Source organism: Eutrema salsugineum, unplaced genomic scaffold (genome assembly GCF_000478725.1).
Source record: "Eutrema salsugineum unplaced genomic scaffold, Eutsalg1_0 scaffold_5, whole genome shotgun sequence".
Taxonomy (NCBI): domain Eukaryota; kingdom Viridiplantae; phylum Streptophyta; class Magnoliopsida; order Brassicales; family Brassicaceae; genus Eutrema; species Eutrema salsugineum.
Window position 1 is genome coordinate 5,286,799 of NW_006256612.1, and position 13,469 is coordinate 5,300,267.

The 13,469-nt window shown below is 36.0% G+C and overlaps 2 protein-coding genes and 1 long non-coding RNA gene across 3 annotated transcripts; 1 reads left to right on the top strand and 2 right to left on the bottom strand.

Annotated features, from left to right (window-relative positions):
* Positions 1-759: 759 nt before the first annotated feature.
* Positions 760-2,833, bottom strand: LOC18992218 (NAC domain-containing protein 10). The gene is made up of 3 exons (XM_006415589.2): positions 2,515-2,833; positions 2,201-2,393; positions 760-1,557 (listed from the first exon to the last, which is right to left on the bottom strand). The coding sequence occupies exons 1-3, from the start codon at positions 2,713-2,715 to the stop codon at positions 1,004-1,006; spliced, it is 948 nt and encodes a 315-aa protein (XP_006415652.1). The 5' UTR covers positions 2,716-2,833; the 3' UTR covers positions 760-1,003.
* Positions 2,834-7,608: 4,775 nt separating this feature from the next.
* Positions 7,609-11,109, bottom strand: LOC18992219 (receptor-like protein kinase HSL1). Its single transcript, XM_006415591.2, has 2 exons — positions 8,430-11,109; positions 7,609-8,225 (listed from the first exon to the last, which is right to left on the bottom strand). Exons 1-2 carry the CDS (start codon positions 11,026-11,028, stop codon positions 7,822-7,824), a joined length of 3,003 nt encoding a protein of 1,000 aa, XP_006415654.1. The 5' UTR covers positions 11,029-11,109; the 3' UTR covers positions 7,609-7,821.
* Positions 11,110-11,616: 507 nt separating this feature from the next.
* LOC112084136 lies at positions 11,617-12,510 on the top strand. Its single transcript, XR_002898122.1, has 3 exons — positions 11,617-12,068; positions 12,171-12,215; positions 12,310-12,510. It is a non-coding gene; the product is annotated as an uncharacterized LOC112084136 (long non-coding RNA).
* The last annotated feature ends 959 nt before the right edge of the window (positions 12,511-13,469 follow it).

Sequence of the window (13,469 nt, forward strand, 5' to 3'; positions counted from 1 at the left end):
TTCTTGCATCCTCATGTTACTTGTTACACGAGTTCATCACCAAAATTGGTACTTCAGCGAAAAGTGGATCATCTATCTACATATATTTCAAAGAACCGAATCTATGTTTGTTTTCTTCACACATTTGATTTGGATCAGCGGTTTCACCTCAAGACCTCTTTATGAATTAGTTGTCTTATCATGAACACTATAGACTATTAATTTAGTTAGACCTGTTCCTCCAGAATTATCTATATATTTGGCATAACTATATCACATAAAATTTAATTTGATTGATTATTATTTGAATGGAACTTTAATCTAATTTTATTTTGTAAAAACTCTTTGAGTTATAAATTAGAAACTTTTTTTTTAGTTAAAAGCTATATATATAAACAATATTGGGATTAGATATCATCAAGCTTCCTTAGGGTTCACAGAAACCGTGACATCAAAGGGTTCTCATTGACTAGCATCCCTCCACGCAGTTAAACTACAAACTGATAAGGATTTTCCTAAACAAGGTTTTCTGCTATTAAACGATGAAAAAATCAGATTATGGGAATAACTCTACAAATTAATAATGAAAAATCATACTCTTCTTTTTCTTGTATACAGGATTACCCAACACCTAATTAATGGCAATAAGAATTCCTACTCTCCTTTTTTCTTGTATACAAGAAACTATACTCACGGTTTTCAAATTTCATATACAGCTTATTTTTTTAGTATTTGCATCTTACAATTAAAAAGAAGAGCTATTGCAGTATTTTTCGAACAGGTTTTATTTAGAAATAAAGAAATAAAAACAAAGATCAGTTTAATGTCTCGAGGTTAAAGTTGCTACCCCAATTTAATCCCCAAAAAAAATGTTAAAACCTAAAATCTCCCAAAAGCTTTGAGATAATTTACTATGATAGTTACCCAACACCTACACACAAAGAATCTGTGCTCTCTCACTCACATCATTCTTTTCCTCATCTTTACTCCACAAAGCACCTGCCTTTATTATTTATAATATGTTTTATTGATTCTTCATGAAGCTTTCTTTACCCTTACTTGCGTCAGAAGTAAAACTAAGGAACGAACATGACCCATCTCCTTCACGAACCACCAACTCTCGAATCACCTGCGCCGTCTCTTCACTTCTCCCTCCATGCTCGTACACGAACCCGGCCTTAAGCTTTTCATAACTAAACCGGTTTAGGTTTACGAGTTTCTTCGGTTTAGTTTCTGTCGAACCTCCACATTGCCTAGGCTGTGTTTGGTAGAACACTTTGGAGAGGACAGGTTCGCCGTCTTTTTCGTCCTCACTGTGTCCTAGATGATACTGATGCATCACCCAGTTCGTTTTCTCGGGCTTCTTTTGCCGACCATAGTTTGTGTAGAGCACTAGGATCTTCTTGAAACCGGCTTCTCCTGATTGAGATAAAACGGGTCGGGTCTTGCCCGTTTTGTGCCACCGTGTCTCGTGGCCTTCCTCATCTGTGCTCACTTTTCTACGTTTTCGTGTTCCGGTCGTGTAAGCCTTCGATGGACGGTGGAAGAAGTGCCGTACTTGGCCGTCTTTGCTTACTCCTACTTGGGATAACCGGATAAGACATACAAATAGTTAAAGACAATGTTTGATCATCAATTACTTAGGATTTGATTTTACTTTTATAATCAATATAATCATACAGAAAATTTGTAGAAGGAAAACTATTGTCACAAATTGCAAAATTTAGTAGATATGATCATTTGGTTTTGGTCTTTGGTTTTTGCGTTAGAACAACAAATAACATTTCTGCATAAAAATCATAGCAGTCAGCGCCAGTACAAAATATATACTAAGTACTAACTTAACCTAGCAATTTTTTTTATGAAAGGGTTTTAAACTAATTAGATCTTTTTACGATATGACTAAAATGCTTCTCTCTAAAACAAATTCAAATTTATTTAGCATTAAAAAAAAAGAGAAACCCAAAAATATACTTGTATTTTATTTTTTTTTGGTTAAACCAAAAAAATATACTTGTATATGTAAGCAAATGTTAGTTTTGATTACAAACAAAATTCAAAGTCAATTGATCGTAGTGTCATTTTCGGATATTTCATCCTTTTCAAGGTACTAATTTTATTACGTTAAGTTTTTGTTTATATGTAATTCCGTTAACTTTCATTCTTAAATAGAAGTATAATTTTCTCCTAATATTTCTATGAGGTCATGTATTGGCGTTACCAGGAAGTTTCTCAGGATGCGTATAACAAATTCCATTTTCTCCTTCAAGCGTCGGTATAAATTCATCGATCAACGGATGAAGTTTTCTCTTATCTGATGAAACCTTGGCTTCCAAATGCATAAGGATCTCTTTATCCGATGGATCGAATTTGACTCCTGCCGGTAAGCTTGGTAAGTCTTTGATGCTGCCAACCTTATATATATCATATTTCATTTATTCACATTAATATGTATGTCAAAATATAAAGTAAAAATGATGTATAAATTAGAGATCATTTAGGTGAATTAGTGGTTATATATATATATATATATACCTGGTCGTCTTGTTGATGAATCTTGTGTCCACAAGAAGGACAAGTCATGATAGGAGATTCAATAACGATAACCTTGGAATCGGGACAGCTCGTGATACATGATTGAGATTGGTCTTTGAGTTGAATCGATGGATGATCAATGTTGGAAGCTCTTTCAAGATTGAGGTCGTAGTTATCATCTGAAGCATCACACCAACTCATCTTTCTTCTTCTACTTATCCCTCTCTCTCTCTCTCTCTCTCTCTCTCTCTACAATGACCTACCAAAATCTAAATCAGAACTATCAAAAGATAAAATCATATGAGAGAGAGAGAGATAGGGGGGTAAGAGAGAGAGCGAGCTAAAGATGAGGAGGTGATATAGAAAGAGGGGCAAGTGAATGTTAAGTTTTGGAAGGAACAAAATATAATTATATAATTGATTTTTTGGTTCAAATATTAAATTAAAATGGTTTTCAAGTAATATATTTAGAGGGGTTGCTTGGACGTCACGTTTATTAATGGTGTATGTATATACGTTTGCAACAAATAATTATTAACTGCAGTTTTCTACATTTTGATTATGACTATTCTTGACCATTTTTCTTTTTCTTCACAGTTGAATTTTCGGATTATAGTTAGATTCGTGTGAAAATGATTAATTATGGAATCCAACTATAATTAGTAAAAAAATTTGAGCAAGAAAATTTTAAATTAAATGAGGATATAATTAAAGTTTATATATACACATGTATATATAATAGATGAATAAAAGGGAGAAAGTAATATCTTCACAAACAAGAAAGGTAACGAGATGGAGTGTCGTTATTGAAATTTGTTTTCTTTATCTAACTATTTTAGTTTTTGTCAGGTTTATTAATTTCATACTAGGTGAAAACCCGTGTATACACACGGGTTTGTATACTTTATAAATTATAATTTGTGTTGTATAATATGATAGATTTTTAATTTAAACTTTAAAAATATTTTACTTGTATGAAAAATATCTTAATAAATACAACCTAATTCGGTATAGAAGCGGTCATTTGATAAAATATATGAATTGATATACGTTGAAATTATTTGTTTGTATTTATTTTTATTATAATGTAAACACATTTTTAAATTTTTATGTAGTTTTTACTCTAAATTTCCAATTAGTCTCGGTTGTAATCGACCACATATTAAAAAATAAAAAGAAAATAATTAATGTTTTCTAGCTTAAGTTATATGATCACTTAATTGGAGGTTTTATATTATGCACATGAAATTTAGATGATCAGCTTAAACTGCAGGAGACTTTCTGACTTTTTTTATATGTTAACAGTTAGCACACAAAAAAAAAACATTTACATCCATGCAAAGTACACATCGCCATATCACATTTAAGAAAGTACAAATATCTTTTTATAACTTCTAAAATTACGTAAAGATCTAGTCTTACCTATTGTTCTTTCAGAAATCTTGCACCCCAAGAATCGAGCGTAGAAAGAATTATGGCCTTATGGGAACTACATTCTATTTCTATCTAAATATGAAATCTTTTAATAACACACTGCCTAAATTATGTTATAACAAAAAACTTAGATAATGAATACAAAAGGTGATCATATTGTGATCCTAACTCCTAATCCTTCATAAACCCCTAACTAATTTTTTGTGCGACTTTCCTTCTCCAATATTTTTTTTTTTTCAAATCTTCTCCAATATCTTAAGATAGCAATCACCACCTTTTGAAGCCAAAGCCATGATCACATTTACTTCCTTCACTTACAAACTCTTTATAATCTCAGTGAAATTTTAAAACTTGATTTTCGGTTTTGCCATTTAAATTCCGATTGAAATTCTGACTGATGAATCAAAGAGGAATTTGGTAGTAGTAAAGACATGAAATGAGTTCCAAAACTCATAAATGTCTTACGATTAATTGTAATATAATTAATTATTATTTAAATTTTAAAATATCAGATTTTTATTGTCAGAATCAGTTACATAGAAAAATGCTGATGTGTCAAGATTGTGAGACACAACCCAACTTTTATATAATAGATTCACAACAAAAAATCCAAGGACAAGGTCGGGTGAACTTGCAATGGCTAGACTATCAATTTTTGTTTTGGGAACATTTTAATTTAGACTATCAATATTATCACGTGTATATATAATTCAGCTATATAATGATAATTTACATAAAAATGTTGGATCCTAGAAAATCAAATATCAACAATTTAACCTATATATATATATATATACATGTTGGACCTACTTGGTGTAGCTAAAAATAAAGACCATATCTTCACGCACAGAACAAACTCTCGTGTATAGCAAGTAACTTATACCCAAAATTTTCTTTTTTGGCTCCTTGACAGCAGATTCCTCACCAAAAGGTATATATATAATCCTAATATTGAATTTCTTCTTCACATGAACTTGTAAGAAAATCTATAAATTTTTAGAATGGCCGTAATATATATATAATATCGATTAAAGATGTTTAATGGAGTCAAATAATGCTATGAGAATCCTCTTTAGGTTGTCTTATATAAACAGTCAGTCCGTACACATGATCCTCGATGGAGATGCGAAGCTTCTTCAAAACGAAACTCTATACCAACTAACTAGTAATCTCAGCCGGAACAAAAATAATGAAAGAAAACGAAACAAACAGAAGATCATTAATTAATAAGCTTACTGAGAAAGCTTTCAAATTATTATAGACTTCTTAGATATTGTTTTTTGTCAATTTAAAAACTTATATATTGAACAAACTGTTTGGTAAACTAAACCGAAATAATACAGTTTACAATATATGAGATATCAAATTCTATCTAAGTCTTATCAACTGATGGAAAAAGTTAAATTCATTCTCGGTTAAGTCCGGATAGGAAGTCGAAGGACTATCATTGATGCCGAGGCCATAGCTTATAGCTACCGGCGAGATCTTCGCGACTTACAAGTTCATTGTCACATGTGAAGGTATCATATCACTATGCGCCGATGAGAGATCCTATTCACTGACGAAGTCATTACAGAACGTAACTGGACATACTCAGAGCAAGAATTTTTTACCATCTATCGAACAAACAACTGACATTATTACAACGGTTACGAGCTAAAATTCGTTGATTATCTCTTCATTCTCCTTACATTTTTATAGAACTGTTTTTTTTTTCGACCAGCTAAGAACCGGTTAAAAAAATTGCTTAAACAACCATCACCAAATTTTTATCTCAGCCAAAAGGGAAAGCAAAAAAACACCAAACGAAAGTTCAATTGGGAGTAAAAGAGTATAAAAAATTAAAGGTTTATACTTCAGCAAGATGATGAAGAAATTATCCGGCAAAATCATCTTTTATAAATGAGATACACTTACTCTTCTCCAAATTCGTCTAATGGGCTTTTGACTAAATATAGTAGTTGATGTGTAAGATTTGTCAAAATGTGGTAAAATAACAATGTGGGTCCGATAGGCCCATTTAAAAGCAACATGGCCCAAGGTGTGAGTGTGTACCGTGTGCCTGTGGGTCATTATACTCAATTACTCATATGTTTGTGATCATTTCGCAATCCTGACCTTATCTATTGAACTCTGGTCCCCTACTATGCTTCCCATTTTATAAGTTTTTTCGTCTCTTATAAATTTTTTTAATATTCAAAACTGTATACTTCTTTTCTTATTCGGATTACTAACCATTTAGACAATACAAAAGTTATTAGAACGAGAGAAGTTGCTTCGTTTTGGTTTTAGAAGTTGCTTTATTGCATCGTTCGTATATTAACAACAAAGGAAAATTCACCAAAAATATCAAAATCAAATGGAAGAGTGAAAATTGTTTTCTAGAAGCAAAAAATCAACAACAAATAATGTAGAACCTCAAATAGATCTCATCATGCAACATGTTGACAAATAACAAAAAGGAAATGCAAAAGAGAGAGAGAAAGATAGAAAACAAAATTGAGAAATGATTTAGAAAGGGAAGTGAGTGAAAGAGACAGAGAGACAAGGCAAAGATGAGGGTGAGGTGTCAATGTCCCTTTAAATGAATGATACTTTCAATGTGGGCTTCAATGCTTATTGGGCCCACTTCTAGTTTCCTCACCCAACAGCTCATATTTAGATTCTTTTACCTATTGATATGTATCTTAAATTACCATATGTGGATTATCCACTAAGATAAAAGCATAGGTAAATGGTGAGATGTCAATGTTTTTTTTGTTTTTTTTGTACTCAACAATTGAAGTTATCTTTACTTTTGTAATATCATTATTAAGAGCATACTAATTGCAGTTAGGAAGCTCAACGTTCCCTAACGAACACCGGTTGGTTTAGATGACTTCACCACTTTTTTTTATTGGGGTATATATCATTCTTTTGTAAAATAGCTCTCGTACTCTAACGATTAATCTTTGTCTTAATTTTTTGGTCAAGGCCAAGGGTTTGCACTTCGCAATGATCATCATCTGTTTCAAATAAAGATATATCAAGATCAAGCATACGTTGTGTGTACTTATTTAATATGTAATCTATGATTTTTTGTTTCTTAATTATGATGACTTAATGGAAAAACAATAAAAAGCATACGTTGTGTGTACTTACTTAGTATGTAATATATGTTTTTTTGTATCTTAATTATGATTACTTAATGGAAAACCAATAAGATTTGAACAAGTAACCTTAGAAGAAACCTTTCTCGCAGGAAAGTTGATGTTTAGTCATCTCATGTGATTGTGCCAAGTCTTATTACATCTGAAGCCCTATTGTACGGAAAGTAAGTAAAGGAAATAATAACACAACCTGAAATAAAAATAAAATAAAAATTGTTAACATATTAGTTATTACTAGTACTTTGGAAAAGTTGAGAATTTAAGAGCCATGTGAATCTACAGTCACATACACGAGCCTCCAACAGTTCACTAAAAACGAGAGAGCCCACGCTTTAAAGATTCAGACATGTTCCTACAAGAACGCAGAATCTGTTTACCCAAATTTGGTAACTATTTAAATGCATGTTAGCGCCAGAAGTTGGCATTTTCATTTGCATTTACCAATAAATTAAACTCTTACGAAACCAGGGTTACTGATATAGCTTTACAGTGGAGACTGAAGCACCAATTCTTGATTTGGAAACCTTTTTTATATATATTATAGAAATTCAACATTCTCTGATTCTCACTTTTACACCAAAACCCTTGAGAAAAGGGGAGGAGGATCTTGATTCAATGCCCTAAATTCGCAGCTTCAAGCACCAAAAATTGAGAGCTTTTGGGGGCATGCAAAAACAAACTAGACTTGTTCCTTTTTTTCTCAGTTTCACTTGTGATCGATGTCTCACGCTACACTTCCCTGGTCTGAGGTTTCTTCGTTGTAGTAAGGTGTTAACTTGCCATCCTTATCGGCTCTCGTCTTGTTTTGGCTCTCTTCGTCTCCACCGGCAATTTCCTGCAACATCTTAACCACACGTCTCATGGAAGGTCGGTTAATAGGCAACGGACTCGTGCAGAGTAGCCCAATGTTGAGGATTTTGCTTATCTCTTCTTTGAAACAAGAGTCGAGTTTCGGGTCTATCACATGCTCTACGCCTTTCTGGTCCAACGTCGTGCAAACCCATTTCACCAAATCCTTCTCTCCCAATTCCGGAGCAACCGGGCGTTTCCTAGTCACTATCTCAAGGATCACTACCCCGAAACTGTAAATGTCGCTCTTCTCGTTCACACGAAGCGTGTATGCGTATTCTGCAAGTAGGGTTGAGATTAAGAGTTATGGAGGGAAACAAACAAAATAACTTTCAAATACATTAATGGAGCAGTGAGAAGTGTCTCAATAGATAGTGAATGCTCATTTAAGTCTCCCAACTAATAATTCTCAAATGGTGTTCATGTGAATCTTTTCCTTTAAGCAAATACTAATTATGTTAATCAACCACATTTAAGACTAACCTGGTGCGATATAGCCGCATGAGCCAGCGATCACAGACATTGACTTTGGAGCTTTTCCGGTCATGTCAACGACTTTAGCCACACCAAAATCAGCAACTCTTGCACCATAATCTCCATCGATCAAAATATTGTTAGACTTAACATCTCTGTGCACAATCGGAGGAACACAGTCATGGTGAAGATAAGAAAGCCCTTCAGCTGCATCTAAGATAATCTTAAATCTCGTTTCCCATCCCAACATTCCTCCTTTACTGCTATGAAGCAAATCTCCCAAGCTACCATTAGGCATGTACTCGTAAACCAAGAGCTTGCAGTCTCTTGTGGTGCAGCAACACCATAGCTTCACAATGTTCTTATGCCTAATCTTACCCAATGTTTCGACTTCAGCCTCAAAGGCCTCGTCTTTGACACCAGGTCTGCCACCTTTCTCTGGATCGCAATCTCCTGTTTCTTTCACAGATCCTGTCCATAAACGTTTCACCGCAACGGTTTCTCCATTTGTGAGTACAACCTTGTACACTTTACCAGAAGCTCCAGCTCCGATCACGTTGTCTTCATCCAAGCTCTCGAGGATCTCGTGCTCGCTGAATCCGAGTTTGTGGAACGACATTAGAGTCCACTTGGATCTCTCCATGGCTCTTGCTTTCTTGAAAGTCGTGTACTTGAAGTAGAACCATGCAATGCCGGCAACAAACACCATCGCAGCAAGTATGAAAATCGATCTGAGAAGCCATAAATAGCCTTTGTTCTTAGCTTCATTCTCGGAGCCACACAATCCTTTAATATCCCCGCACAAACCCGGGTTGCCTAGGAAGCTGTTCTTGTACATCTCTTTAGCTAAAGAAGGCGGGAGGTCACCTGTTAACCGGTTAGTCGACAGATTCAGCTGGTTTAGCTTCAGACTCTGCAATGAAACCGGGATTTTGCCGGAGAAGAGATTACCGGAAAGATCAAGATAGTTCAAGACTGATAAACTCCCGATCTCATCTGGAATTCTACCGGAGAATTGGTTATCTGCCAAGTTTAACTCGTTTAGCTTCTTCCACGATTTGATTTTGGGAGATAACTCCCCTGAAAACCGGTTTCCGTGAAGATCAAGAGTACCTAATTCCCCGAGATTCATCAAGCTATCAGGCAAGGAGCCACTGAGCTTGTTTCCGCTTGCCGACAACTCATTAAGGTTGTTCAAAGATCCAATTTCCTCCGGCAAAGATCCGGTGAACTGATTGTTGGTGAGAATCAACAGCGAGAGGTTCGATGCGCCTCCTATGGAATTCGAAATTTCACCGGAGAACGAGTTGTTGATGAGCTCAAGCAAGTAAACGTGTGGCAATCCCCAGAAACCGGTAGGAACTTGACCGGAAAACCGGTTATACGCTAACCGGACACGTGTTAAGCTCCGGCAATCTCCAAGACTCTCCGGTATAGCGCCGGAGAAGGAGTTGTGTATGATCAGCAACTCCTCTAGCTCCCCTTTCCCGCACAGATCCGCCGGCAATTCGCCTGAGAATTCGTTTTCCGAAACATCCAGCCATTTCAGCGGCGAGTTTCGGCCGAGGTCTCTGGGCAATTCGCCGGTGAAGCGGTTTCCGAAGATCCTGAGCTCGTACAAGTTCGGAGATGAAGCTATGCTCGGAGGAATCTCGCCTTCGAGATTGTTCTCGTAGAGATTCAAACTCTCCAATGGGACACGGCAGAGCTCGTCCGGTATCGAACCGGTTAACTGATTCATCGACGCGTCGAGAAGTCTCAGGGATTTCAAATTCCCGAGCTCCGGCGGAATCTCTCCGGTCAACGAGTTGTTGTAGAGCTCAATCTGGACGACGCTGGTCAAGCCGCCGAGAGAACGAGGGATAGGACCAACCAGGTCGTTGAGCGCAAGGTCTAAATCAACGAGTCGGCTGAGTCGACCCAGCGAGTCAGGGATCTGTCCGATTAAGTGGCACTCGGTGAGCCACATAACCTCAAGATTCGTCAGGTTTCCGAGCTCCGGCGGGATCCGACTCGGAGTAAACGGATTGTAGGAAAGGTTCAGCATCTTCAGGGAGCTGATGTTTCCTAGAAACGGCGGAATCGTGCCGTCCAAGAGATTGTAGACGAGAGCAAGAACCTCGAGGTTTTCAAACCGGCCGAAACTCGCCGGAATGTCGCCGGAAAAGTTGTTTCCGGTCAAATCGAGTGACGTCAAGATGGGGAGATCCGCAAGGGTGTGTGGAATCTCACCGGTGAGGAGATTCTGGGAGAGATCGAGAGTCCGGAGACTCTTGCAAGCTCCGATGTCGAGAGGAAGCGTGGAGTTGATTGAGTTATTGTACAAGGAGAGATAGGAGAGATTAGAGAGACGGCAAATGGCGGAAGGGAAAGGTCCAGCGAGATTGAAGCCGGAGAGGTCGACGGAAGTGACAGACGAGAAATCTCCGGCGCAGGAGATACCGGACCACCGACAAGGAGAGAGATCACGGGAATTCCAGGAGGAGAGGGAAGAGTCTGGGTCGTCTAGAGAGAGCTTGACCTGCTGAAGAATAAAGCCTTCTTGGTTTAAGGAGAAAACGGCGGGAAAAAGGAGGAAGAGAAAGAGAAGAAACATCTTCTTTCTCATCTTCTCGGAGTTTGGCCGTGGCGGCGATGCTACGGTGGTTGTGTTGAGGAGAGAGAGAGAGAAAGAGAGAGAGAGTGAGATAAGACTTGAAGAGTGTGTTGAAGGGAGAATAATAAGAGAGTCTAAAAAGCGTTGACCGGAGACAGGTGAATTATCGTGACTCTGACTGTGAATGCCAAAATCATTGTTTCTAGTATCATTCAGTTTTTTTTTTTCTTTCTATATCCAATCTTTTTTATTCCATGTCTAGTTTTCAACACAGATGATAATTATTGCCTGTTTCTATGTTGTAGGATTAATGATCATACAAGAGAATGTGTTACAAAATAATGATCATAGACTATGGAAACATACATTCATTGTTTCCCTAATAGCATGTATATCAGTGAATTTTTCTTTCAGAAACTTAGAGCGTCATTAACGTAGAGATATGCTGCGTTTTTAACAGAAACCAATTAATAAAAAATTGTGAAACGTTTTTATTTCGCGACTTTGAAAAACGTTTCTTCCCACACGTGGCACGCTCTCATTTGCTAAAGGAATTGGGAGAAAATTTTTTCCCTTCTGTTTTCTTTTCGTTTCCCGTCTTTTCCTATCTTCCCATTCTCCTCTCTTCTTATCGAAAAACGATTGAAACTCCGTTCGTCTCCGCAGGACCGCAGCTTCTCCGATCGATTGTCCGTCTGTACGTGATTTATCTCCGCAACTTCTCTTATCCGATGGCTTCCACGGCTTCTCCGACCGTGCGCAGTTCTCCGACGACTCCTTTATGTGTCAATTTGTGTCTCCAGTTTTGATCTAGAGCTGATCGTTGAGTTAAATTTGATTCCCTTGTGATTCCTAATTCGGATTGTTATCTTGTTTTTTATGTACTTGCGAAGACGTAATTTCGTTGATTTAAGTTGTTCTATGAGTTGGGTTTATGTGGGTGAAAATCAGTGTGTGGACTATTAGATGTTCTGTGGTTTTAAGTTTAGCTGGTTCAGATAGAACATGCCCTAACAGCTGTTAGATCAGGCCAAACATCTTTGGAATTAAAGGTTTGTCAATGAACTGGCGAGGCTCTAAGAAGCAATCATTTTTTTTTTCTAATCATCAATGTGGTTTCTTTCTGAAATTTCCCTCTATTTTGGTTGATGAAGCGTTTGTAAGTTTGATTATCTCTCCCAGTCATCAACGTGCTTCTTGTAAGTATTTCTCTTCCATGAAACTCCTCTTTTGTCTCTAAGTTATATGCTAGTTTTGTAACATTGGCTGGCTTCGTTTTCTCCTCCTCATCAGATTGCACAAACGTGTAAGCCTCTGATCCAACAGCTTGGGATATGATCATCAGTTCGAACGCTAGCTAGCAGCTAAATTTCTTTTCATATGGATTGCATGATGTGATTTGGTTATCAATATGGGTTATTTGTCTCAAAAAACCAGTTCATCTTTGACACAATAACAATCGTTTTACTTCGTATATATCATATTCTGTCTTTATCCTTCTCCTCTAGTTTACTTAACAGTTGAGCATTGAGCATTTTTAATACAAATTTATTTTTTATTTTTGTAACAAATAATTTTTTTTATATAATAAACCTAATAGATTTTTAGTATTGAACTACCCCGAAATGAAGGCCTCTAAAAATAGTTTTTGATTCAACTTTATGCTCAAATAATATTAAACTAATGAATCAGAGACTCATATGGGTCTCTGCATTGAGGATGCTCTTAGTAGATATAATAATTTTTTTTGTTTTATTTTTTTTATTCAAAATTATTCTTTTTGATCAATAAAAACGTGACAGGTGTAGAAGATATTGTCTCTTTAGATTCGTCGAGAAGAGACTGAACCATGAATTTCTACTTTTTTATTATTTTTTAATATATTTTATCTTAAAAACTGGACCATAAACCCCTAATAGATATAATTTAATTATATTCTACTTTTTGTTTTTTTTTAACCTTTTTGTCAGATAATATGACCTAATATACGAATAATAGCCTGTGGAAACATTCAGTGAGAGTCGAGGGTCAACAATCAATTTTGCTAATCTTAGGGATAAAACAATGTTGAGAAAGGAATATCTATTAAACATACACATACGTTTACTGCCAAAAAAAAAACTTGTTAAAACTAGAGTTTTTAAGGAAAATACTAGGACTAAAAAACCAGCCAATACATGTGTTAATCCTGTAGGCTTTCCTCAATTCAAAAAATAACCAAATCATTGCTGCGTATTTAATATACCTACTAATTTAGATCTTGCAGTAAACTTTATGATAGACATTAAATGGTTCAATTTTTCCCAACAACGACTTGCATAAATAATAAATGTGGTATATATCAGATTTGTTATTTTGTAATTGTGTCTGTGTCCTATATAGTAATGAATACGACTCATTATTTCCTGATTTATGAACAAGCAAACATGAAATAAGTTCATTTGCATTAAACT